Source organism: Bos javanicus, chromosome 2 (assembly GCF_032452875.1).
Source record: "Bos javanicus breed banteng chromosome 2, ARS-OSU_banteng_1.0, whole genome shotgun sequence".
NCBI classification, from domain to species: Eukaryota; Metazoa; Chordata; class Mammalia; order Artiodactyla; family Bovidae; genus Bos; species Bos javanicus.
In genome coordinates, this window is record NC_083869.1 from 21,047,040 (window position 1) to 21,072,720 (window position 25,681).

The window sequence follows — 25,681 nt, forward strand, 5'->3', positions numbered from 1 at the left end:
AGAACCTAATTTCATTTACTAGCTATAATTCTATATCATTCCCCCCTTTTTAAGATGGTAACAGCCTTAAGATTTGTGACTATTTACAATGCAAATCTCTTATCTTTTAGAATAGTAATATCATATTGCTGCCCTAAAGTCATTTTTTAATGCTTTAAAGGTTTTGTCACAGTCATTTTGAAGACCTTTAATCCATGTATTGCAGGGCTTGTTTCAACAAGACCTCATTTTGTTTGGAAGTCTTCTACAAGGTCTCCATGTAAACGTCCATTGCTGCCTATCTTACTTTTATCTGGCCTTGATTTACAAAGGCAAACATCACATCTTGTTTATTTTATTCTCTAACTTTCTTCTCAGTGCCTTCTGTGTAGTCTCTAATTTTAGAATATCTCCTGCAAACAGTTCTGTTTCAGTTTTCAGAGATTGTGGAGTTACAATTCATAATTTTGAATGTGTAACTTTATTTTTGTTACTGTTTTTATATAATGTAATATTAACTAAATTCTAAGTTATTCCTCTACTCCTGACTCTCCATTCATCATCTCTGATACTGGCTAATTTATTATAGGAATACAATGTATCTCTCCATTTATTTAGATCTTCTCTAGTTTCTCTTAGCAATGTTTTGCAGTGTTCATAGCTTTTGTACCTTTTTTGATTAAATGTACATCTGATTATTTCATGTTTTTATCCTAGTTTAAATACTTTATTAACTGTTTCCATTGTTCACTGGTAATGTAACAGAAATTGATTTTTGTATAGTGATCTTATATCCTGTAATATTGCTAAAGTCACTGGTTCTTATAACTTTTATATAGATTCCATAATATATCCTAAACAGGCTTCAGATTGTTGGTGACTAAATACAATTCTACTTCTTCCTTTTAAATGTAGATTCCTTTCATTTCTTTTTCTTGCCTTATTACACTAGCTAGAATTTTCAGTGCAGTGTTAAATAGAAGTGGTGAGAGCAGACATCCTTGTCTTATTGCTGATCTTAGGAGGAAAGCATTTACCTTTTTACCATTCAACTCAGTGTAAGCTATAGGTTTTTTTTTTTTTTTAAATAGATAGCCTCTATCAGATTGAGAAATACCCTTCCATTCCTAGTTAGCTGAAGGTTTTTATCAGTAACAGATGATGAATTTTTTCAAATCTTTTTTTTACATCTATTGAGATGCTCTTATAGGGTTTTAGTTTAGTTATATATTTTTTTAATATCACTATTTCATATGGTGAAATACATTGATTGATTTTTTTTTTTTTAACATTGACTTTTTTTTAGACATTAAACCACTGTGCTTTCCTGAAGTAAATTTGACTTGGTCATGATGTTTTAATTTTTATATATATTATTGGGTTCAGTTTGTTAAAATTTTATTAGAAATGTGTACATCAATTTTCCTTAAAGATACTGGTCTGTTTTGTTTTTACTTTTTGTTTTTTTTTCTTGTAATTTTGTTTTATCTGTTTTCTTTATTTGTTTTCTTGTAATTTTTTTGGTTTTCTTGTAATTTTTTTGGTCTGGTTTTGGTATAAGAGTATTGCTGGCCTCAGTATGAGAAAGCGTTTTCTTGTCTTTAGTTTTATGGACAAGTTTGTATAGAATTGGTATTATTTCTTAGTAATAAATTTAAATGTTACAGGTTGAAGTGGCTAGGCCTGGTGTTTTCTTTGCTGAAGGTTTTTTCTTTTTTTAAAAAAAATTCAACTTTTTTAAAGAAAAAGAAACTACAGACCAATATCCTTATAAATATAGATGCAAAAATTCTTAACAAAATTCTAGCAAGTTGAAGTTTCTGTTTCTTGTTGAGTAAGTTTTGGTAGTTTGGTAGTCTTGAGGAATTTGTTTCTCCTAACTTACAGAATTTATTGGCATAAAGTTATTCATAATATACCCTTATTATTCTATGAATATCTTTACTATCTGGATTTATGTCATTTCTCTCATTGTTAATATTTTATATCTTTCCTTTTTATCCTGATTAGTCTGAGTAGAGCTTTATCAGTTTGGTCTTCTCAAAGAACTAGCTTTTCTCTATTATTCTAGTATATTTTTATTAATTTCCACTCTGATCTTTATTATTTCATTTATTCTGTTTACTTTGGGTTTCATTTGCTCTTTCCTTTTAGGTTCTTAAGGTAGAAACTGAATTCATGGATTTTAGATCTATCCTCGTTTGTAGGTGTTTAGCAGTATAGGTGTTTAGTGTTATAAATTTTCCTCAAAGTATTGTTTTAGTTGCATATCATACATTTGATATGTTGGTTTTTTGTTCTCACTGAGTTAAAAATACTTTCTAATTTCTTTATCTTTAAAGCTTGGATTATTTATATATTACTGAGTCTTCAAATATTTGAGTATTTTCCTGATGTCTTTTTGTTGCTTATTTCTAGTTTAATTCTGTTGTGGTCAGAAAACATACTTTGTATTATTGAATCTTCTTGAATGTATTGAGATTTATGTTTCAGACTATCATTTGTCTTGGTATATGCTTTGTGTTCACTTGGAAAGAATATATGTTTTGTTCCTGCTGGGTAGAATGGCTGTAAATGTTGATTGCATCAAGTTGGTTAAGTAGATAGTATTACATATCATTAATGATTTTTTGTCTGTTTATTCTGTCAGTGCTTGAGAGAATGCTGTTGAAATCTCCAGCTATAATTGTGTATTTATTTCTTTTTGTATTTCTTTTAGTTTTTGCATAGTGAGTTTTGAAACTCTGTTATAATGCACATACATCATAGGTTTAGGATTATTATGTCCTCTTGATGAATTGACTCCTTGTCATTATGAAATTACACTTTTATCCCTGTTTATATTCTTTGCTCTAGAATCTACTTTGATTGCTATTAATACAGGTGCTCTAGGTTTCTTTTGAATAGTGTTAGCGTATTTATGTAGTTTTCCCTGTCATTTACCTTTGGTCTGTTTGTGTTTTTATATTTAAAATGGATTTTTTGTAAGCAACATCTGTTGGGTCTTGCTTTTTTATCCGTTCTGACAATCTTTGCCTTATAGTGAGGATGCTCAGGCCACTTACATTTAATGTAATGATTGGTATGTTTTAGTTTGAGTTTAAATCTTTTATTGTGCTAGTTTTCTATTTGTCCCATTTGTTCTGCTACCTCTCTTGTTTTCTGCCTCTTGTGGGTTGAGTATCTTTTATGATTGCTTTTAATCATTTTTTTTGTTGTTGCCTTGTTAGCTATAGTGCTTTTTTTTTGTTATTTTAGTGGGTACTTTAGACTTTGCAGTATGTATCATTAATTTATCACAGTTCATCTCAAATGGTATGACACCAGTTCTCATACAGATTAAGAATCAAACTACAGTATACTTAATGTTTCTCTCCCCTTGGCCTTTGTGGTATTGTTTTCATACATTTTACTTATACATGTGTTATAAACCCCACAAGGAATTGCAGATATCCTCCGCATTTTGAAAGTTCACTTTACACCACTTTGCTTTTATGAAAGACCTACATTAGTGCCTGTTTACACTAATTGAAAGAATCGGAAGAAGGTTTTCGCTTTTACAAAAAAAGATGAAAAGCGAAAATAGCGTTCAGCATTTGTTTTGCAGCGAGCCGTTGTAGAGGCAGCGTGCATCCTGAGCAGCAAGAGTGGCACCACCAAGCTCCTTTCCTGGGAACTACACTCAGCATCTCATCAGCAAGCCGCCATAGCTTTGAACTTTGTCTGTGAGCATCTGTGCTTTGTCTCAATTTATTTTGTGCATCCGTTAGCAAGATGTGTCCCAAGGTAATTGCTTCTTCACTTTATGCCATTTTGGCTTACGAAAGCTTTCATGGGAACTTTTGGATAGCAAGGGAAACCTGTATTACTTTTTCTTTGAGCCATCAATTGTTTTTTAAAGCGGTATAAATAATGTTTTATATATTTACCCACATGGTAACCATTTCAGGTACTCTTTCTTTTGTGTGATCCAGCTTTCTGTCTGGTGTCATTTTCCTTCTACGTGAAGGATTTCTTTTAACATTTCTTGTAGTACAGTTCTGTTAGTGGTGAATTCTTTCAGTTTTGTATGTCTGAAAAAAGTCTTCATTTTGCCTTCATTTTTAAAAGATGTCTTCACTAATACAGATAATTTCGCTAATTTGATAGTTTTTCTTTCAGAACTTTAAAGATAGTGTTTCATTGTCTTCTCGCGTGCTTATTTTCTAATGAATAATCTGTCATTCTTATCGTTGTTTCTCTGTACTAATGTATCTTTTTCTGACTGCTTTTAAGATTTTCTGTCACTGGTTTTAAGAAGGTTGATTATGCTGTATCTTGGTGCAAAATTATTTCTTGTGCTTAGGGTTTGTTGATATTCTTGGGTCTGTATGTTTTCAGTTTTCCAGGTTTTGAAAATTTTTGTGCATTATTTTTTTGAGTCAATTTTTTTTCCTCTCCTCTTCTGAACTCCAATTATACATATACTAGATGCTTGAGGTTGTTACATAGCTCACTGATTTGTTCATTTAAAAGTCTTTTTAGTCTTTGTGTTTCACTTTGCATGGCTTCTATTGCTGTCTTCAGATTTACTAATTCTTCTGTAATGTCCAAACTGCTGTTCATTTCATCTGTGAATTTTAAAATCTAAGACATTTTAGATTTCATCTGTAGAGGTTCAATTTGGATCTTTTATAAATTTTTTTCATGTCTCTGCTTAACATATTACAGTTTTTGTCTAGATTCTCAAGCCTAAGGAATATAGTCATAATAAGTGTTTTAATATGTTTGTCTCTTAATGCTATCATCTCCATCATTTCTGGGTCACTTTTGATTGATTCTTCTCATTATAGGTTTTATTTTCTTGCCAATTTGCATGACTAATAATTTTTTATCTAATGTCAGACATTGTAAATTTTGCCTTATTGGGTACAGGATATTTTAAAATTACGGTACAAGGCCTCTCTGAATATTTACCCAGTGACCTGTGAGTTATGAAGTTTTCCATCCTGGCTGGTGGGAACATGTGATATTTTTGGCCCCATGTGAGCACTGGTACCTTTAGTATTTTGGGGGCAGTTCTTTCTTTGTCCTCAGGTAGTTTTTCTCATTTGCATCCTGGGCAGATCTTTGGTGTTCTGGCTCTCGGCATTCTCTCCTCTCTGTTCCCAGTGAATTCAACCTGTCTTGGCCTCTCCAGCGTTCCAGCTTTATCTCTTCAACTCAGGGAGACTAATGAACTTCACCGGGATTTACTCTGCCTGAATTGCTACCTGGAAAACTCTCCAGGCAATAAATTGGGGCAGTTGTAGGGCTCATCTTATTTACTTTATGTGTTTCAGGGATCTTTATCCTACATTACTTGATATCCAGTGTCTCTAAAACCATTGCATAATATATTTTACATGGTATTTTAGTTGTCTTAAGTGGGAGATTAAATCTGACTCTGATTACTGTATTATGGTACACAGTGGAAGTCTCCTAGTTTGTTATTGCATAAACTTTTAAGAGTCTGAGCATTTAAAAAATTAATTTGTACAGAACTCAACATAGTTTTATTCCGTAATAGATTATGTTTCTGGTTCTAATATAGCACATAGATAAATATATTTTTGTAGTATAGTGTTTTTAATGAAAATTTGAATACAGAGATGATAGTATCATTTTTATTTTGTTAAAATCATTAAAAAACTCTTAAAGAGCATAAGTAGTTCTTGGCAACTGAATTGAAATTTAGATGTATTTTACACATATAAATTTTGTGTATATTTATTTACTAGGTCTTCATCCTCCTGGTCCACCTTTAGCAAGACCCATTCTGCCTCGAGAACGAGGTGCTCTGGATAGAATTGTTGAATATTTAGTTGGTGATGGTCCACAGAACAGGTAATGTTTACTAGGGTGTAGCTAAATGAAAATGAAGAAAGTTTATTGGTCAGAGTGGGTGTGTATGTGTGTGTGTACACACATGTGCTGCTGCTGCTGCTGCTAAGTCACTTCAGTTGTGTCCAACTCTGCGACCCCATAGACGGCAGCCCACCAGGCTCCCCTGTCCCTGGGATTCTCCAGGCAAGAACACTTAAGTGGGTTGCCATTTCCTTCTCCAATGCATGAAAGTGAAAAGTGAAAGTGAAGTCACTCAGTCGGGTCCGACCCTCAGCGACCCCATGGACTGCAGCCTACCAGGCTCCTCTGCCCATGGGATTTTCCAGGCAAGAGTACTGGAGTGGGGTGCCATTGCCTTCTCCAGCACACATGTGCACATGCACTAAATGTTCTATGATTTTGTAGTTGTTTCCTGATTTTAGAACATAATGCAGTATTTTATGGCCCTGCAAAAGAGTACATACTCAGTTATTTTTCAGTAGTAGATTATCTAGATAAAGTATTTGGATAAAATATTTTAAAACATATTATATATAACAAAAAAATATTGTAACTGGTATGTTATAACGCTGCTATAACATTATTTTTAGAGAATTTGAATCATTTTGTTGAATCTTTTGAATTTGAAGAGTTTGTAAATAGTGAAAAGTTGGTAGGTATAAGAAATGGAGTTTTATAGATGTGAGTACTGGACTTAATGATAGTGAAAATTTTAATAACAGTGAGGACAGTTTCATGTATTTGACACTTAGAGTTCCAAAGTGCTTCTCCAGTTATTTTAATTGATCCTTATAATAACTCTAGGATTATAAGGATGATATGAGCAGAACAATTGTCATAGTATAGACTTTTAAGTAATTCTTAGGGTATTGTAAGAATAGATATTTGACAAGGTTATTGGTTAATATTATTGTCTTAATAAAGAGACTAGAATTTAATGTTAATGTGAAAAATTATACGTTCTTCAAAACAGATAGGATGTTGTTTGATAGGGCCAGGTATTTATTAAGTATTTACTCAGAGAACAGAAAGGGTATATAAATAGAAAATGTGGAAGATGTTTAAGTATAACTGGGATAGCTAAGAAATCATGATATACAGAAATTAACCTTTGGACTGGACTAAACCAAATTAAATTCATTTCTTTACTACAAGACTTCACAGCGGTTTTAATAATACTCATTTGTGAATCTGTAAGAGGCTTCATCTTTTCCACTCTTTATCTGACCACAGATTTGGGGTCTGTCATCCCCAGGAATATGTGTTAGGAAACATTAAAATTTAAGTGTTCTGTTATCAAATACATTTCTGCTTACTAAGAAAATTTTATTTGACTGCTTCTTAGTTTATTTTTAATTTGATATATAATATTTTAAAATAATTAAAAATTTGACTGTTGTCATAAAGAGTGTTGTTTATTGTTTACAAAGTAATATCTATTATGGCACATCTAGCTACATTAAATGCTATGTAATCTAACTGTGTACTTTAGCTGTGATGGCTAAAGTAGCTTCTCCCACTTGTTTTGTCTGCATTTGTAACTACTCTGTTCATTTTTCCTTTTGCTGTAGGTACGCCCTTATATGTCAGCAGTGTTTTTCTCACAATGGCATGGCTTTGAAAGAAGAATTTGAGTACATTGGTAAGAATTATTTGGCAGTTAGATTTTAAATATTTTACTCTTAAATATTTCATTCTGTGCCAATTGCCATGTAATGCCATTTTGTTTTAGGTATTGCTCTGTATATGTTGTTCAGGCATATTATAGAATACACAGCAAAGCAGAAAAGACAACTCAGATTTTTTCTTCATACAGTGTACAACTTCTAGGCTAGCTGTTCTTAAACTTTCACTGTGCATCAGAATTAGCCTGAAGAGCTTTTAAACATTGTGATGCCCAGGTTCCACCTACAAATAATCTGCTTTAGTTGATCTGAGGTGGGGCCTAGGCATCAGCATTTTTTTAAGCTCTTCAGAATATTTTCATGTGCAGCTACTATTTAAAAGCATTGAACTAAATTAATCATGCTTCTCAAATATATATAACATGCAACATTTTGGGGGGCAGATGAGTAAAGTTCTGGCTTTTAAGATACCTCATGGTGACTAGAAGTGTAATTTCTGTAATACATTTAGATCATTATTATTGTTTTGCTATTGGTTAACCTGCTATGTAACTTATTATCTTTTCTGCTTTAAATTGGTATTATAATTCTAATAATAATTTTTAAATATGCTTTAAAATAAACTTTGGTTAGAACACCTGCCATAATATTATTATAACCATGTGTAATTTCACAATGAATAAATGGCTTTTGAAAGATTCTTTGTAAAATTAACCTTGAGGGTTACTTGATTAGTCCTTAAAGTTTATTTGGTTTATGGTTTTATTTTTTTTTAATTCTCTACAGCTTTTCGTTGTGCCTACTGTTTTTTCTTGAATCCTGCTAGAAAAACCAGACCCCAGGCTCCAAGACTTCCAGAATTTAGTTTTGAAAAGAGGCAGGCATTGGAAGTCTCAAATACAGTTGGTTCCTTGCCCTCAGAAAGTGTAATTTCATCAGAGAACCAGATCAATGAAGGTATGAATATGTTAATTTAGAAGTTTTGTCTCTTGATAATGTTTGCTTTCAACAATAAAAGCATAATTGTTTTAGACAAGAATGGATCAGATTTTTCAGCATGCATATTATCAGGTATTGCTCTGATATTATGGCCTCCTATGCAGTTGATTTGATGTGTTTGAGTTTTAAAATATATATTGTGTTAAGCAGGATCTAGAAATAGCTTGGTAAATATTATTTATGGAGTTATCTTTTTAATTAACTGTTGGGAGATTTAACTAGTAATACATGGAATTGCTTTTCAATTTATGTAAATGAAGCAGATTTAAGACAATTATGAAGCCACTACTCATAAGGGTCAGTTTCTTATAATAATTGTAGTTAACACTGATAAATATAGGTTTGTGCCTTAGCATTTCTATGACTACAAGTTACTCGAAAGCAGGAAACTCTGAAGTTGAAAAGTCAGCCTTACATTCTTTGGATGACTATATTGACAGGACTGGTGTTCCTTTGAAACAGACAATTTATCAAGGTCCATAGGATTTAATATTGCTGATTAATGCCTTTGTTGTAAAACAAACTTATTTTAAAGAAATGGAAGTTATGAGGATTCATTGAGTTTTAGAACTTATCTTTCAGTTCTGTTTTAGGAATTCCTGAGGAAGTTTCATGGAAAGATGAGATGGAAGATCTGACTATTAATTGCCAACTATTTCTTGTTATTAATGTTGGGTGAGGAACTATTTGTTAAGCAGCTCTGAATTATGAAGATTGCTAAAGTTATGACACAGTCCCTGATATTTTGGTGCTTCACCCCGTACAGAAAAAAAAAATCCACATGGGAAGTTTCGTTCACATAGTTTAAGGTAGCAGTCAGTATTCATTCTTTTAACTTCTAGAAGTTATCATTTACATATATTTGATTTCTTTATAAAATCACTGAGTAGTGGAAAAAGTGCTTTAACTGAGAATAATATACAAGGCAGTGTATTTTCACGTATCTGAAGTTTGGTATGAGAATTTGACTATGTTTGTTTGTTTTTTTAACTTTGAAGAATGAACCTAAAATATGTGTGTTGACTTGGGCTTGGCTTTTGTCTTACTAACAAATATCAAAATGAATTTGAATACAGATAGCCATGACAAAGAGGTCTGTGTACTTGAACGCTGAATCTTTGTATTTGTCTTCTCCATGTCTGCAACGTCAACTCCAAACACAATGTCAGACTTTTATCTTTTGCTTAAGTCATGCTCTGAGCTGCATGCTGTCACAGGCAAATCATCTGCCTTGCCATTGCCGCCTCTTGGAACTGAAAATTAAAGAATTCCAACCTGAAGATGCCTAGAGGAAAAATTGGAGTCCCTGCCATGAGTAACTTTGCTTATGAAAGCTAAAGTGAATATTTGAAAGCCAATAGTTGGGACAAAAAAAGAAAAAACAGCCAACAAAATAGATATCTTGATAATGAGTCCCATGCTTTTATCTTCTACTAAGGTCAAGATGCAAAGTTAGCAAACCACACCCAGCTATACCTTTCCTTCTCATCTAATCTAGGAGGAGCAATACCCCAGATGTCTCATTTTCTGTCAGAAACCTCCGGAATGAAGTCTAACTGGCTCAAACTCAACCCTAATAAGGTAACGTTAATAGGTGAAGACATTGAGGCAGGGTATGATAGCTCCACAATGCTAGAAACTGAAGGAACAATTCCATTTGGTTAAGATAGTCACTATAGTAGTAACTTCTTCATTCTTCTTTTTGGATTCATCAAAATGGCTATTATGAGCATCGTTTTACTTCTTTGGTTTGTCAGAAGACAAAATTTTTTCCAAGACTCCTGTCTCTCAACACTGTGATATACGGTTATCAATTTCAAGCTGGATTCCATTAGTAAATGGTGGAAAGTATTTCTGATGAAGAGATAAAGCTGCATTTATTTAAACACTGGTGGCGTACCTTTATGATTAAATTGAACTGTGAAGTAAGGAGCATATCATCTCAATCAGCTACTCCCTCTGTTGACAGCCAGAGTGATGAAGGGCTTAGATTGCTGATTTCTACACTTCTGTGTAGAAAAATTACACAAAACTTAGGGTCTGAAAGAAAAACTTTCCTGTTTCAATTTTTATATATTTTTAAAAGTATTGAACCAGCTTCTTGAGATTGTGTTACTGAATTTACAGATGGAACCAAAAGGTAACTTTCTTTCGTCTTAATGTTTTTTCAAAGAATAGTTCATAACCATTTATGTGAATCTAGAATTAATACAAGAAATCCTTTTTTCAATTTATGATGCAAGACTTTAAATTTTATCTTCATTCTACTGGAATATTTTGCATTTAGGGTGAGGCATAAGGCTTTTGAAATTTTTGGACCACTCTTGGAACAACACATGAAACCTTGGAAAGTTTTCATCAAAGAAGGAGCGCTAGAAGAAAGAAATTCTTCCTGTTAACTGCTCATTTGAATTCCTAAAATTTTTTCTAAAACTGTGTACACGGATGTTTTGGTAATAAAACATTAGAGAAAACAAAAAAATTAAGATTGTCACTTTATTCTAAGAGCATGCTAGATATGGTATGTCAAAGTAATGAGCTGGTTTTTAGTTTCTTTGGTTTCTTTTATTGTGAAATGAATAGTACAGTAATATTTGAGTGTCTGCTAAGCCATGTTAAAGTCAGTTTATCAGTTTTTCTTCTTTTTAAAATGTGTTTTTCAAAATAATTGATTCATAGTATTCTTTTTGTTAGATGTGATAATAATTAGAGTACAAGGTTACTACACTATTAATATTCCAGTATAGTGATTTGGAGTTAGCATGTTTAAAAAATGTTAATATTGTTTTTGTTGTTCAGTTATATTTAGTTAGATCTTATGTAATTCTTTTAGTAGAATATAGCTTTATTCACTGGAAATAACTTACTAGTAATAAAACTCATGGCATCTACTTAGTACTATCAAAAATAGCAAGTACAATTTATATAAGGTGAAATTTATCTTGATAATCCGATTTTTGCTCTTCCCTTTCTTTTGTTTCAACAATAATACTGTTACCATTAGGTTATGTTGAACTAAGGAAAGTTCTGTTTTTAGTTTTGCTTATTAGGTGCTTTAGGAAATTGTGCTATTTGATAATGTAGATTTTATTGAATTCTATGTATCAGATCAGAAAAACTTATGTCTTTATTTTTAGCTATGTATAGCTTACTCAAGATGTAAACTTGCCTATATTATGTTTTTTTCATGCTTGTTTTAGACATAGAGATCTTTTAGCCTGTTGGTTTCCTTTTCTGAAACACCTTCATCTAATAGTTTTACATTATTGCTTAATAATGACATTCTAATGACTCTTCTAATGGATTTGTTAACAAATGGTAAATAATTACACAACATCTTTATGTTTAAAATGAGCTATTTTCTCATAGGTGGTTATCATTTATTTGAATTTTATTCATTGAGCCAGTAAGTTGCATTTTGGGATGAAATTTGTGTCTTTGGTCCTTGAATATAAGTTGGCTGTTTTTCTTAAGGCAGAAGAATCTTTAAAAAACTTGAAAATCTGTGAGTTAAAGACAAATTGTCCATTTTAATTTAACAAATTTCCTTTGGGTGAGTTTTATAGTCTGTACATATAGTAGGTACTGATATGTTAGCAAGGCAAAATTTTTTTAAAGTTATTGTAAAAAGGAGTAAGAAGTAAGAATCTAAATCACCAAAATATTAGGAGTTTTGGAATACATAATATAAATAGACTCATGTATTTTGCTGCAGAAATTATGTGTTTCTTTTGGAGATGTATGAAATTGTTTTGTTAACTATTCTTTAATTTTTTTAGAGAATTATCCTTTCAAGAGCTAGAATAAAAACCTAAATGGACGGTGGTCTTCTTAAATGTTTTTGCATGTTTGTGGTTTATAGGTGAGGCAGTGGCAGTGTTCATTATACAGTTACATTCAGTTTTATGAGGTTGAGCTATCTAGCTGAATTGAAGCTTTACCCAAACAACCAGAAGCCAGTTGTTACAGTTTGGTGGGAAAAGCTTTTTTCTCAAGAATATTGGGGTAGGAGAATAGAAGGGGAAGGAGTCAGGTAAGGAACAAATCCCATGGATCATTTTTGTTTTATCACATTGTGATAGATTGTTTTCTTGGCATTACAGATGTCAAAGGTGATTTAAAAAATTTTCCTACAGATGGAATTAGGTCATTCGAGTAACCTTGTATTAATTTTAGTCTTAAACTGGTGCTGCACAGGGAAGAGTAGACCTGTTTAATTAGTGTGAACATGAAATATGGTTTCTCTTTTGGTATTTTATGCCCAAATATTGACATCTACTGTAATGAATTTTATACCACCAACTATTATATATAAACTACAGCTTCACAGAAGAAATTTACTGTTTTCTTCTGTGGCAAATGATACTCTCCTGCAGAAATAAAGTAAGTACTTTTGGAATATATTTAATTATCTTTTTATAAAGTTCTGTGGTTTAGTTATTAAACTGGTATGTAATTAAATTTCTGTTAATCTTGTGCATCTAGTTCACTTGAAGCTTGTAGTGATGACCTCTCACAAAAAGACACTGACATACATACACTGAATATCTATGTTGTTTAGACTAGCTGATATCTGCATTATAGGTATCATGACACGTACCAAATTTTTGTAACATTAACTGCTATTAATATTACTTTTCTACAGATTAACCTGGGGGAAGAAAAGTAGTCATTTAATACGCTTTTTGTTCTCAAACCCTTTTCATCATTTCACCATTTTTTAGTCTTCTGTATATTTTCTGAAATACAATATAGTATTGATGAGCAGGTTTTGTGTATAATGCTATTTTCTAGTTATGAAAATAATTGACTTTTGTAGAATTCACGTGTATATCTTAGAATTCACCTCTATATACGTTAACAAAATTAAGTATTATAATTTTTCTCTTTGTATTAACTGCTTCTTTAAGATTCCAGAATTTTAAAATTTGTATTGTATTTGACTGGCGATGTGTCTATTTCTGAAAATAATTACATCACAAAGCTTTAATATGATAAATCATAAACTTTGATACCTCTCCTGTTTAATACTGAGTTAATCTATCAAAACAGATAACAAACTATGTGGGCCCATGTTCACTGAAGCATGCTTATTGATGAGTTGAGTCCTGAGTTCTGAGCTTTTTGTTTTTTCATTTCGTGTAACTTTATTGGAGGTTTTACTAAATCATAACCACTTGTAAAATTCTTGGCAAGTAAGTATTGCTCTATGGCCAGAGAGTTGTAGAAAACAGTGACTCTTAAAATTCTACCCTGGATAAATTCTGTGAAGGTAGAATTACAAATGGTTATTGACTTCCCTTGTGGCTCAGCTGGTAAAGAATCCACCTGCTATGCAGGAGACCTGGGTTCAATCCCTGGGTTGGGAAGATCCCCTGGAGAAGGGAAGGGTTATCCACTCCAGTATTCTGGCCTGGAAAATTCCATGGACTGTATAGTCCACGGGGTCGCAAAGAGTTGGACATGACTGAGTGACTTTCACTTATTGACTCCTGAAGTGTTCCACTGAACAGTTTGCTTGCCCTTGTAGCAGAAATGGTCTGTACATGTCCATAGAGTTTCATTTCACTTTCTGCTTTTCCTTTGACCACTGGATATAACACAACTTTGTATAACATGACTCGACCTCCTGCTTTTCAACTTTGGATTTTTGTAAGATTCCAAGTGGTGACAGTGCCATTTTATGTTCCTTTTACAATAAAAATAGCATTTTTGTGACATGTGAACATTCCTCATCTTTTTGTGAGCATATGAAGTTTCCATACAGTAAACCTCGTTAACTTAGATGTCCCTAGCTATGCAATTTTGGCTTTTTGTTCTATATATAAAAAGAGAGAAAGAGATTGTGATTAATTCCATAAACTAGAGTCGAAAATATCTTTAAAAATAAGTTAAAAAATTATTTTCAAATCCACCTAGAGTATGTGATATAATTTATATTTATTAAAACTGATATGATAAAACCATGAATTTATAAAACCTCCATGTAAGCATATTTTCTTTAAAAAGTATTAATTTTGTTATCAAAATACTGGCATTTATTATATGCTAAGTTGCTTTGGTTGTATCCGACTCTTTGCAGCTCTATGGTCTATAGCCCGCCTGACTCCTCTGTCCATGGGGTTCTCCAGCAAGAATACTGGAGTGGGTTACTATTCTACAAGGAACAAAACTAGAACTTTTTACTAGTGTAAACTGGCCTGTCCTCCAGATTTTTGAATCAGTAGCATTTGTAATATATTATAAGGGATCATCTGTGAGGGTATGAAAATGTCCTTATTTGCTTTGCTGATGTAGTTTAACCGTATTTCTCCTAGCAGTAATATTAGTTGCTATTTATTATTACAGAAACAAAACACAGAAACACCTCAAAGTTAGGTGTTTATCTTTGATTTGGAAATTGAGTGGCCCAAAACTCTGCTCCTGTCATTTCCTTCCCTTTCCTATTCTTTAAACTTTGAAGAATTAAAGTTATTATTATTAAATTATTATTAAGAGATATGAGTTTAATGACACTCAAAAGAGAGTTTGAAGGGAGTAAACTTTCAGATTAGGAACCAATGCCTTTACTTGGCCTCTGCTAATGGAGACAGAGGCAAAAGACTCTTCCCTTTCGCTCCCTAGCATTCAAGGTATGTAGCATATTCTGACCCAGAGGTTTAAATCCCAAGGACTTGTCTTGCACAGGGATGAAGGAAGACTTGTCTTGTCTTTGGAAAAGGTGGATCCAGACCCCCACAGTCATGGATAATAGAGATGTAAATCAGTGTGGGAAATCACACTTCCTAAACACACATATGCACCCTACAAAGGTACACATTTACTCATTGGTCACAGTGTTGCCTGGACGCAAGAGACACTAGTTCCTTCAGGACACATAATCTGGGAGTTAGTGCATTTGCTGTTTTTCCTGGGCTGTTGTCTTATAATACATAATTCTATTTTAATTTTGATATATTCAGACATTCAGCTTTCAAATCCATCTTTAGGAAAGTTCTTAAGTATTATGATAGTTCATTTATTTTGTGAACGATGGGGCTTTAGGTAAAATTATGTTTATGGGTATGTTTCCCCCAAATTGTTTTTTCCTTCATTCATACCATTTCATATATGGTATGCTCTAGGGATAGGCTTCCAAAGTGGCTCAGTGGTAAAGAATCTGCCTGCCAATGCAGGAGACATGGGTTTGATCCCTGGGTTGGGAATATCCCCTGGAGAAGGGCATGGCAACCCACTCCAGTATTCTTGCTTGGAAGATCCTGTGAACAGAAGAGCCTGGTGAGATCCAGGGATTGCAAAAGAGTCAACATGACTTAGCAACTGAGTATGCATGCATGATGTACTTAAGTACATTAAAAAGATATATTTTAAGGATAATGTTAGACTATTCTTCTGTTTCTTAGTTTCTTTGCACATGCTTATCTTATTTAGTAGTTATTAACATTAACTATTCCTGAAGTTTTTACTCTTTATCTTTTCAGAATCTTTAGAAGAACAAGATGTTCTAGATAATAGTACAGAACAGACAGATGACAAAATACCAGATACAGAGCAGACAAACCCAGTGATTGAACAAGCATCTGGCATAGAGGAACCAGAGGAGAAACAAGAAGAGACCGAGAATGAAGAAACCTCAATGAATGAAGACAAGTCAGCAGTTCCCAGAGCTAGTGCTGTTCCTAATCCTGAACTAAGTGGAGAATCTTTGACAATGTAGTAAATACTTCCATGTGCCTTCAACTGGATATTTTTAGTCTTGCTGATGTCAGTTATTGCTTTTTTAGGTGGTACTTTCTTTTTTTCCGCCCCCCCAAAGACATGCTTGGTTTCGTTTGAATTTCAAATTGCCTAGCTATTTCAATATGTCAGACTTACGTCTACTGGCTATTAAAATTAAAAGCAAATGGTGTCAGTAAAGTAAAATCCTTTTGAATGTACAGAAACCCACACTGTTCAGACAATGTTTAGGTATTTTTTTCTGTTCTAAAAGTAAACAAATATAATAGAAGTTTTGTTTTCTTCTTGTGACCTGTAAATACATTTGGCATAGGAAGAACTTTGGTTAGGAATAAGTTCTAATGGCATTTGTTTTATTTTTTATTTTATTTTATTTTTATTTTTTATGTATGGCATTTGTTTTAAGGAATGAAACTCAATTAAGATTTTTAATACTTCATTATTAAAATGGATAGAATTTTAACTCTTGTGATATTTGCCAGGGGGTAAAAATCTATTTAGGCATTTACATTAAGAGATGTGAAAGTTATTACAGTAATAATATAGGCATTTGTGTGAATTCTCAGTAAGAATGCAGTCGAACAGTCAAGTGCAGTGTTACTTTTGATGTCTCTTATTTTGCAGCTGGGCCAGAGGTACCTGATGTATATAATTAGCTTATGTTTACATATTAACATATAGGAAATATCTCTGCACTTGACTGTACTTGAATTTTGAACATTATTTATATTTGTAAAATAATGCTATTATAAGTGAATTTTGTGCTCGTATGTGTATTTTGTTAAGGAAAATAAAGATGATCTGGAAGCAATTTCTTTTTGTTAAATATCTAGACTTCTTCAGACAATAGCTTGGTAGATGACTTAGCTACCTGAAAAGTCTTAGTAGGAAGAGCTCACGATTCAGTAAATCTATAAATTATGCTGAGAAAAAATTATGATCTTTTTATTCAAATTTGTTACCTTTCAAGTTCAGAGAATTAGTGACATTTAGAGGTTCTAATCTGAGGTTAGATTTTTCTGATTCAGGAAAACCTTAGGCCATTTGTAGTTTTTAATTTTGAGAGACATAGTTTTGTGAGAATAGGCAGTTAATTACTAGTAGTTCATTGGATTTAATATGTGTATTAAGGACTAACTGGCAATTTTTTCGACCCAGAATAGTAATTCTTGTTATCTTTTCTATTTTCTTTTTATCTATTACTAAGAAAAAACTATCAAGTTATGCCAAAGGAAGGAATATACAGGAATGGTGTATATGGCAAGTATTTCTAAGTTATATATGGTTTGTTAAAAATTAAATAAAATAACCATTTATTATCATTTAAAAATTCATCTTTATGATTTAATACCTTATATCTGATAGGTTTTTTAAAGGAACCCAAATCTGTTAATAGTCTGAGAGTTTTCAAGATTATAGGATTGGGCTTGAATTCTAGCTCTGCAGTCTTGGGCAAGTCACCTGACCTCACTGAGGTCATGTTTTTTCACCTTTAAAATTGGAAGAATACCTACTTTTTGGAGTATGAGGACAATAAAAAGTAATTAATGTAGTGGGCCTAGCTGACTGTCTGATAGTAGATATTAAGTGGTAGCATTTTATACTCTTGATATCTTTGTGAAATGTGGAAGAGGTCTGAATTCTCCTTCTTGCAGATAAGGAAATGAAAAAACAACATGAAATATAATTTGGCATCAAGCCAAAGTTTTCTGTATAGGTTTTCTTTATCTTATACATGTATATAAATGCATAGATTAAGGCAATAGGAACCTGAAACTGTGGCATATAATAATACTACAGAATATAGTCTCCTTTTTCCCTTTTTTGATGAAGCCCATCAGTTTTTTTGGTGTGTGTATTATTGGCCCATAACACTTTAGTAACACTTTGCTGAGTCTTCTTGTTATAAAACATTCAAATTCTGAAAAATGAGTAATCTCAGAGAAATACAATTTAGTGATAGAATTAAGTAGATATCAGAAGTATCTATGGAAGAAGGTTAAAATAGGTGAATTAATGTAACAGGTAACATGCTGTAATCATGTAGTACCTATTAAAATAGAAACGTTTCTTCTGATATTATAATAAACAGTTAATGGTTGAAGAGTGGTATAGTGTCCTATTTCTGATTATTAAGACTAGTATAAATGAGGAAAAGCAAACTAATCAGTGCTGTGAGCTAGAGTAACCTTCGCTTCCCTACTTACTAATGCTCAACAGGTCATCATGTAAACTTCTCACTATGCCCTTAGCATAATCTACAAACATGTCTGGCTTTTCTCTCTGTCTCTCTTCCATCATTATGCTGAAGCCTTAGGGTGTCTTTCAATTCTCTGACTAAGCTAAACCCTTTCCCACCTTAGGTCTCAGTTTAAATGTTCTTTCCTCAGAGAGATGCCCTCCCAAGCTCTGTATCTAAAGCTGGTCTCTGCCTTTTACTCAATCCTGTCATGTTATTATAATCTATGAGTATTTTATCTGTTTATTAGTTTACTGAATTTCTTCAAGACTTAAGAGTCTTTGTGTGCAAGGTTCTGTCTTATTTACCTTTGTATCTCCAGAGCCTGGTACAGTGTTTGACACATTTATTATTTATTAGGTGAATGAATAACTTTGTTGCTAAATTCAGCAAAAACTCAGTTCTTACCTAATTCCATTGACACTCTTGGGTGCTCCCTTTAGTTTGAAACTTTTTTTCTTTTGGCTTTTGAGTTCTCCCACTATTGTTCTCTTACTCCTCTGCTCCTTTTCTCTCAGTGTCCTCTGCAGGTTTCCCTTCCTCTGCCCATCATTTACATGTTGGTGTTTCACCTTTCTACCTTGTCAGCATTTCTTCACTCTGTGTATTCTCTCTCTAAAGGCTCTCATCAACCCCCATGGACTTAATTACATCTGTCTCTCTCATTCTCAGATCTTCAGCCTTGATCTCTTTCCTTCACTTTAGAGTGATAGATATACCTGCCTACTGGAATGACTGTCTCTCCCAATCAATTTATTAAATAGTGAACACTATTTTCTCCTTCAAAACCTTCAAAAAGTTTCTATGTTTCAGTTTAATTTCTGTGCTTCTCATCTTATCAATAGTGCTACTGTGCAAGCTAGAAACTAGAGTTTGTCCACTCATTCCTTTCCCCTTTTTCCTGTACCTTAACTGTCATTTTCTGTTTCCTAAGCATCTTCCTGTTATATTCTCATTTCTCCATCCCATTAACCTTACATTAATGATAGTAAACATTTGCATTCTTACTATGTACCAAGCACCATGCTAACTGTTGTTTAAGTATTATTTGTTCCTTGGCAACAACCCTGTGAGGATTTTTTTCTCTGGGTTATAGATAGGAAAACATGTATAGAGAGTAAGCAACTGGATAAGTGAAAAATCTGAGACTTGAATGCAGGCAAATAACTTCAGGTGGCTCAGACCATAAAGAATCAGGCTGCAATGCAAGAAACCATGTTCAATCCTTGGGTCAGGAAAATTCCCTGGAGAAGAGAATGGCTACCCACTCCAGTATTCTTGTCTGGAGAATCCCATGGATGGAGCAGCCAGGTGGGCTACAGTCCATGGGGTCGCAAAGAGTCAGACACAACTGAGCAATTAACACATACACACACATATGACTTTAGAAGTCTTACTTCTTATTACTGTTGTACTGCCTTCTAATTCAGGCCTCCTTCATCTCAAAACTGTTTCTTAACTGGTTTCCTTGTCTCCAGTCTTGTCCATGGCTATCTATTCTGTCTACTTCAGCCTGAAAGAGTTTTCATAACTGGAAAACAAATCATGTCATACCATTGCTTAAACCCTTTAATTATTCCTCACTGTTCTTAGAATGAGGTCCAAAGTTACCCATACGGCTTACAAAGCCTGTGTAACTTTGCTCCTAGTTTCTTCTGGCGTTTCTCACTACAGCTGCTGCCACTGTTTTTCTGCCCCTGTACCCCCACACTTTCAGTATAGCTATACTGTTATCTCTGTTTGCAAATGCAGTGTTTTTTCCTAATCCCCTGCTCTTCCTCTGCCTGGGATATTTTCCCACTTGCACAGACAGGAGGACACTCAGTTGTTGGATTCAAGTGACATAGTTCCAGTCAGAATCCAAGTTTAGAAATCTTGCTAATTATTAAGCTATGCTCTTTATTTTTGTACTTGGTCTTTCTCACTACCAGGCAAGAATACAGGAGTGGGTAGCCATTCCCTTCTCCAGGGGATCTTTCCAAACCAGGGATCAAATCTGGGTCTCCAGCATCGCAGGCATATTCTTTATTGTCTGAGCCACTGGGGAAGCCCAGTGCATTGGACACACAATCACTATTGTTTGCTGAACATAACTGAATCTGAAGAGCTATCTTTTCATGTAGTGAGGGGAGAGGTTCTAATTATATAATGATTTTCATTAAACATTATATGCTGGGTGTTAGAAATACTAAATGTCTTACATGAAGTCATGGGGAGAGTTAGCGCCTAAGCAAGTCAGAACTCGAATCTCAGCTCTTAATGTAGGATGCTTTATATTAAACCACTGTTTTTATACTGCCAATAATTATTGGTGTTAGAGTTTATGTATTTAAAATATGTAACATGTTTATTTCTATTTCCAGCTGACAGTAACTACTTAACTATCTTAAAACTTCTTTTCTTATTTTTTCCTTTATTTTACCTTATAGTATTACTCTACAATAATGCCTGTTGGACTGCGCTCAAATCAGTTAGTGGAAGGGTCAAAGAATGAGGATAATTTGTGGAATTATAGCAATTTTGAGACAATTATGGATACAGATCTGCTTTAGAAAATTGAAAGAAAATAATGTGGTGTCATTATCTAGTATAACATCAATTCATTGTAAGAATTATAGAAGAGATTTACATATAGTTTATGAACTCTTAGAGCTATTAAAATAATAAAAGTATTTACATGAAGACAGACTAAGACAGAGATGATTGTGAATTGATGATCTGCCAAATCTTACAGTTTGTAATTTGACTTGTTTTAGAATTATTAAAGACCTAAATGTATTGACTCTACCAAATTAGTGTATTGTCACCCTGGTTATTTAACTTATATGCAGAGTGTATCATGTGAAACGCTGGGCTAGATGAACCACAGGCTGGAATCAAGATTTCTGGGAGAAATACCAATAACGTCAAATATGCAGATGACACCAGCCTCATGGCAGAAAATGAAGAGGAACTAAAGAGCCTCTTGATGAAAGTGAAAGAGTGAAAAAGCTGGCTTCAAACTCAACATTCAAAAAAGAGATCATGGCATCTGATGATGTCACTTCATGGCAAATAGAGGGGAAAAAATGGAAACTGACAGACTTCATTTTCTTGGGCTCCAAAATCACTGCAGATGGTGACTGCAGCCATGAAATTAAAAGATGCTTGCTCATTGGAAGAATGGCCAACCTAGACAGCATATTAAAAAGCAGAGACATTACTTTGCCAACAAAGGTCCATCTGGTCCAAAGCTCTGGTTTTTCCAGAAGTCATGTATGGATGGGAGAGTTGCACTATAAAGAAGGAAGGCTGAGTGCCAGAGAGTTGATTTTTTTTTTGAACTGTGGTGTTGGAGAAGACTCATGAGAGTCAGTTGGATTGCAAGGAGATCAAACCAGTAAATTCTAAAGGAAATTGTTCCGAATATTCATTGGAAGGACTGATGGTGAAGCTGAAACTCCAATACTTTGGCCACCCAATGCAAAGAGCCGCCTCATTGGAAAAGATCCTGATGCTGAGAAAGATTGAAGGCAGGAAGAGAAGGCGATGACAGAGGATGAGATGATTGGATAGCATCACCGACTCGATGGACATGAGTTTGAGCACACTCTGGGAGATAATGAAAGACAGGGAAGCCTGGTGTGCTGCAGTCCATGGGATTGCAGAAAGTTGGACACAACAGAGCGACTGAACACCACCACCAAATTAGTAAAGCAATAAAACAAAGAGTTTTTGTTGTGAACTGCAAACAATAAACTTAGTTTTAAATAGTTCATTGCTAGAGCTTCAGTTTCTGTCTCAGTGAAACCCAGTTGAGATAATCACACAGTAACATGGTCAGAGATAAAGAGGAACAGCTGCTAGAAAAAAGACAGGAACCCTAGTCAGTCCTCCTCATAGTCACTTGGTCAGTTGACTTTATTATGCACACACAGAAAAACAGAAGCAAATGAGACTGGTTAAGTGTGCTGGTGACCTTCTTTAAGGTGATTTATATCCACAGATTCAGGCTCTGAGTTTAGACTGATAAACTTATAAATATAGAAAAGTACATTTATTAGAATATAACCATAAGAATACAAATAAAGTGAATTAAAATTATTAATGAGTACAGAATTTTTATCAATCCATAAACTATTTGTATCAGCCTAATTTCTTTCCTCCTTGGAAACTAATCTACATTTTCTACTTTAATACTATTTTAAAATGCCTTTAAAAATTATTTATTAGATAGTAGGTGTCCCCCCAGTTACCTTTATCAGTTTACCTTTGTATGAAACTTATATTGCATTCGATTTCCTATTCTTTTTCCTCCAAAGCTCCTGTTATATGTAGTTTAATTTATACTACTCATGGGTTTTAGGAAAAAAAAATACTATCCACTTTCATACCTCTATATTACTTGATGTTTTTTAAAACCTAGATTTTCTGTTTTATGCATTTTTCTCTTTTTTAAAAAAATATTTGTGCCTTCCTTTTTTTTTTTTTTTTTTGGCAGCAAAATTGATAGAATCTGGAAGCACTCTGAGAAGATTAAAAAAAGTTCTCAAAATCTCCCTCATAAATTAGTTTAAGTTCTTATTCCAGGATTATATGAGAACGGGCCAAATTTTCAACTGCCAAAGACGTTTACCAGATCCCTGGCACCTGATTTAGGAAAACTGGGAAAAATTTATTTTTGTGAAAATAAGTATTTCTATCTTAAGTCTGGTTTTGAAGGATGAAGAAAGTGGGGAATTAAATGAACATTTTTTTTTGAATACCTGTTCTTGGTCAGGCCCTGTGCCCTGGATACTTTCATATACATTCTCATATAGTCTCACACAGCCATGTGAGGGGCTGGAATCCTGTCAAGCAGGGATTAAATGAATTCCCCAAGATTACTTAATTTATGGATAGTAAATGGAATTGAAACCTAGGATCTCTAAGTTCTGTCCTTTTCACTACCTATGAGTTTTCTCCTCCTCTGTTGGCTGAAAGAAATAGACTCAGGCTCTTGGGTTTCTCATTTTTGTGATAACTCAATTGTTACTTCTTCAGGGCAGTCTTCTCTTAACCTAACACTTGTCAGACTTTCCACTCTGACGTACCCTCCTCTTGAAATTCTTTCATAATATTATCTTTTGCACCAGACTATGAACTCGTTGAAGTCAAGGCCATATCTGGTTTTGCTTATTATATTCCCAGTGCCTGGTGTATAGAAGAGACAATAAATTATCTGTTGAATAGTAGTATGCATGAACCTACCCATATGCACAATGGGAAATACTACTATAGTCTTTAGTGCAGATTTTATAGTGTGAAGGAGTTTGCAAACCTCAAATTATTTGAATTATTGAGAAGGGAAAGGGCCAGAAAGTTTGTTCCTCACAACTTAGGAAAATTTCAACTGATGCTTTTGTCTTTTTTTTTTTCTTTTTTTAAAGTCCATTGTCCACATTGCTGTTGGAGTGTTCTAAAACACAAATTTCAAAAATTATTGTCAGGCTCACTTGTGTCTGGCTACCTCCTTGGGTGGCTTGTAAGCATGCCCTTCTTTTCTGGCCTTGTCTCCTACTGTTCTCCCTCGCCTTCTGACCACACTTCTGAGAGATGCCTCGCACTGATCTTCCATGATGCTACTCCTGTCAACTCTCATTTCCTGAAGAGCTAACTCTGTAATCCGAGTGACTTCCTCAACCTCCCTAAGCAGTTACTTGCTTTTTGTTCCTGTTGTTCTTTATACACCATGTAGAACTTGTAATCTCCGGACCTCTTGTTTATTGTCTGCCTCCCTCGTTTGATTGTTAACACAGAAAAAAGGCCATGTTGCTCAGTCTTGTATTTCTCACTTTTGCATTCCTCCAACAGAACAGCACAGATTAAAACAAAACTGAAAGCTGGCATGGTGTCAGCTACCTGTCCGTTTAGAGAATGGATTCCTGTGATAGACCTGAGTTGATCAGCACTAGTGGTTGGTATGCTACTTCTATCTGTAACTCCTACAAATACAGGAATTGGGGATACAAAGTGAGAAGGAGTAGCTCAAGATATGAGAAAATGGGAACTGTATGAGCACCTTGAGGATGGGGAGGATTCATTTGTTTTGAATTCTTAATGTCTGAGATAGATGCTTAATAACTGTGAATGAACCAAGCTGAAGATGGCCTAAGAGCTGGTGTGCTGAGGGGCACCACAGGGTCAGAGCTCTTCCTTGATTCACGTGAGTCTGTTATTTGGGTATGATTTCTAAATTGTATCTGTAATTTGGGTTCTTTAGAAAATTTCCATTCTTGAAGATCCCTACTCTCCCCACCCTCGATCCCATATTTTAATTACCTATGGAATGGTGTTTTTAAAAAATCTCATTTTTATGTTTATTTTCTCATTTCTGACCATTTAATGTTGCAACTGACATTAAGTTAGAATTTTCTGGATTAAGCTGCTGGTTTTGGACATTGTATCTGTTGGAGCCCAGACACAAAAACATCTTAAAATTGAGTACTTTTCCTCAAAAAATCATTAAACATGAGGTATACTGTACATGGCAAATGTAATTCAAACTTGCTTAGTGTGTTATAGTTTATGAATTATAGTCAGCTATTTTTTTCTGAAAATGAGAAAGGCTACTTGTGCCTTAATGTCTATAGCAAGAATTATAAAGGCTTTGCCTACCTGCCAAGAGTTGACGTATTTTATTAAATTATAAGTAGTAGGGTTTAAAAAAAAACCTTTCCTAGGAATAGATGAAATCAAATTTTGGAATGAATTTGTATTCTCAATTATGAGTCTTCATACAGCCAAAGAATACATGACTTTTCAGAATAGGATGTTGTGAATTTTATAAAATGAACTGAGTATTGACTGAAATAAAATTTATACGCTTGAAACATGTTTTGGGTGGATGTTGTAGACTCTTTTCAACACGATTTTTTTCTTTTGGTTTTTAAAGACCTGGATTCTTTTTGATGTTTGTATGATCTTTCTTCAACAGGGCAATCTCCTGTAGTTGGGCTTGATGAAAGTAAATGGTATTTTATTTGTTTAATACAGCCACAGTCCTTACTGAAGAGTGGGGATTTTTCCTTTCCTGCTGCCATTTCCCCCCTACCCCCACCCTCCACCCTGCCACACCTCCTCCCCTCCCCCAACCAGCAAATGCAGGGGCAGCAGCTGTTCAGGTTTTAATAGATTCTGATAAGACCAATTTATCCTAGCAAACAATTGTTAGCAATAGTTTGAAGCAAGCATGAATGTTCAGCACTCCTTTTAGAAT

The 25,681-nt window shown here is 33.8% G+C and overlaps 1 protein-coding gene across 9 annotated transcripts in view; it reads left to right on the plus strand.

The window, feature by feature from the left end:
• The window catches only part of LNPK (lunapark, ER junction formation factor), a 99,444-nt gene extending 74,145 nt beyond the window's left edge, over positions 1-25,299 (plus strand). For 5 of the 9 annotated variants that reach the window (XM_061434744.1, XM_061434734.1, XM_061434725.1 and 2 more), the window contains 4 exons: positions 5,739-5,844; positions 7,416-7,486; positions 8,256-8,426; positions 15,950-25,299. In XM_061434744.1, the coding sequence (XP_061290728.1) occupies positions 5,739-5,844; positions 7,416-7,486; positions 8,256-8,426; positions 15,950-16,185 (584 nt within the window). In that variant the 3' untranslated portion in view covers positions 16,186-25,299. Of the gene's footprint in view, positions 1-5,738; positions 5,845-7,415; positions 7,487-8,255; positions 8,427-9,050; positions 9,278-9,966; positions 10,050-10,755 lie in introns of those variants that run through there. The other 4 variants (XR_009739926.1, XM_061434760.1, XM_061434755.1 and 1 more) reach the window with 4 other exon arrangements.
• Positions 25,300-25,681: the final 382 nt, after the last annotated feature.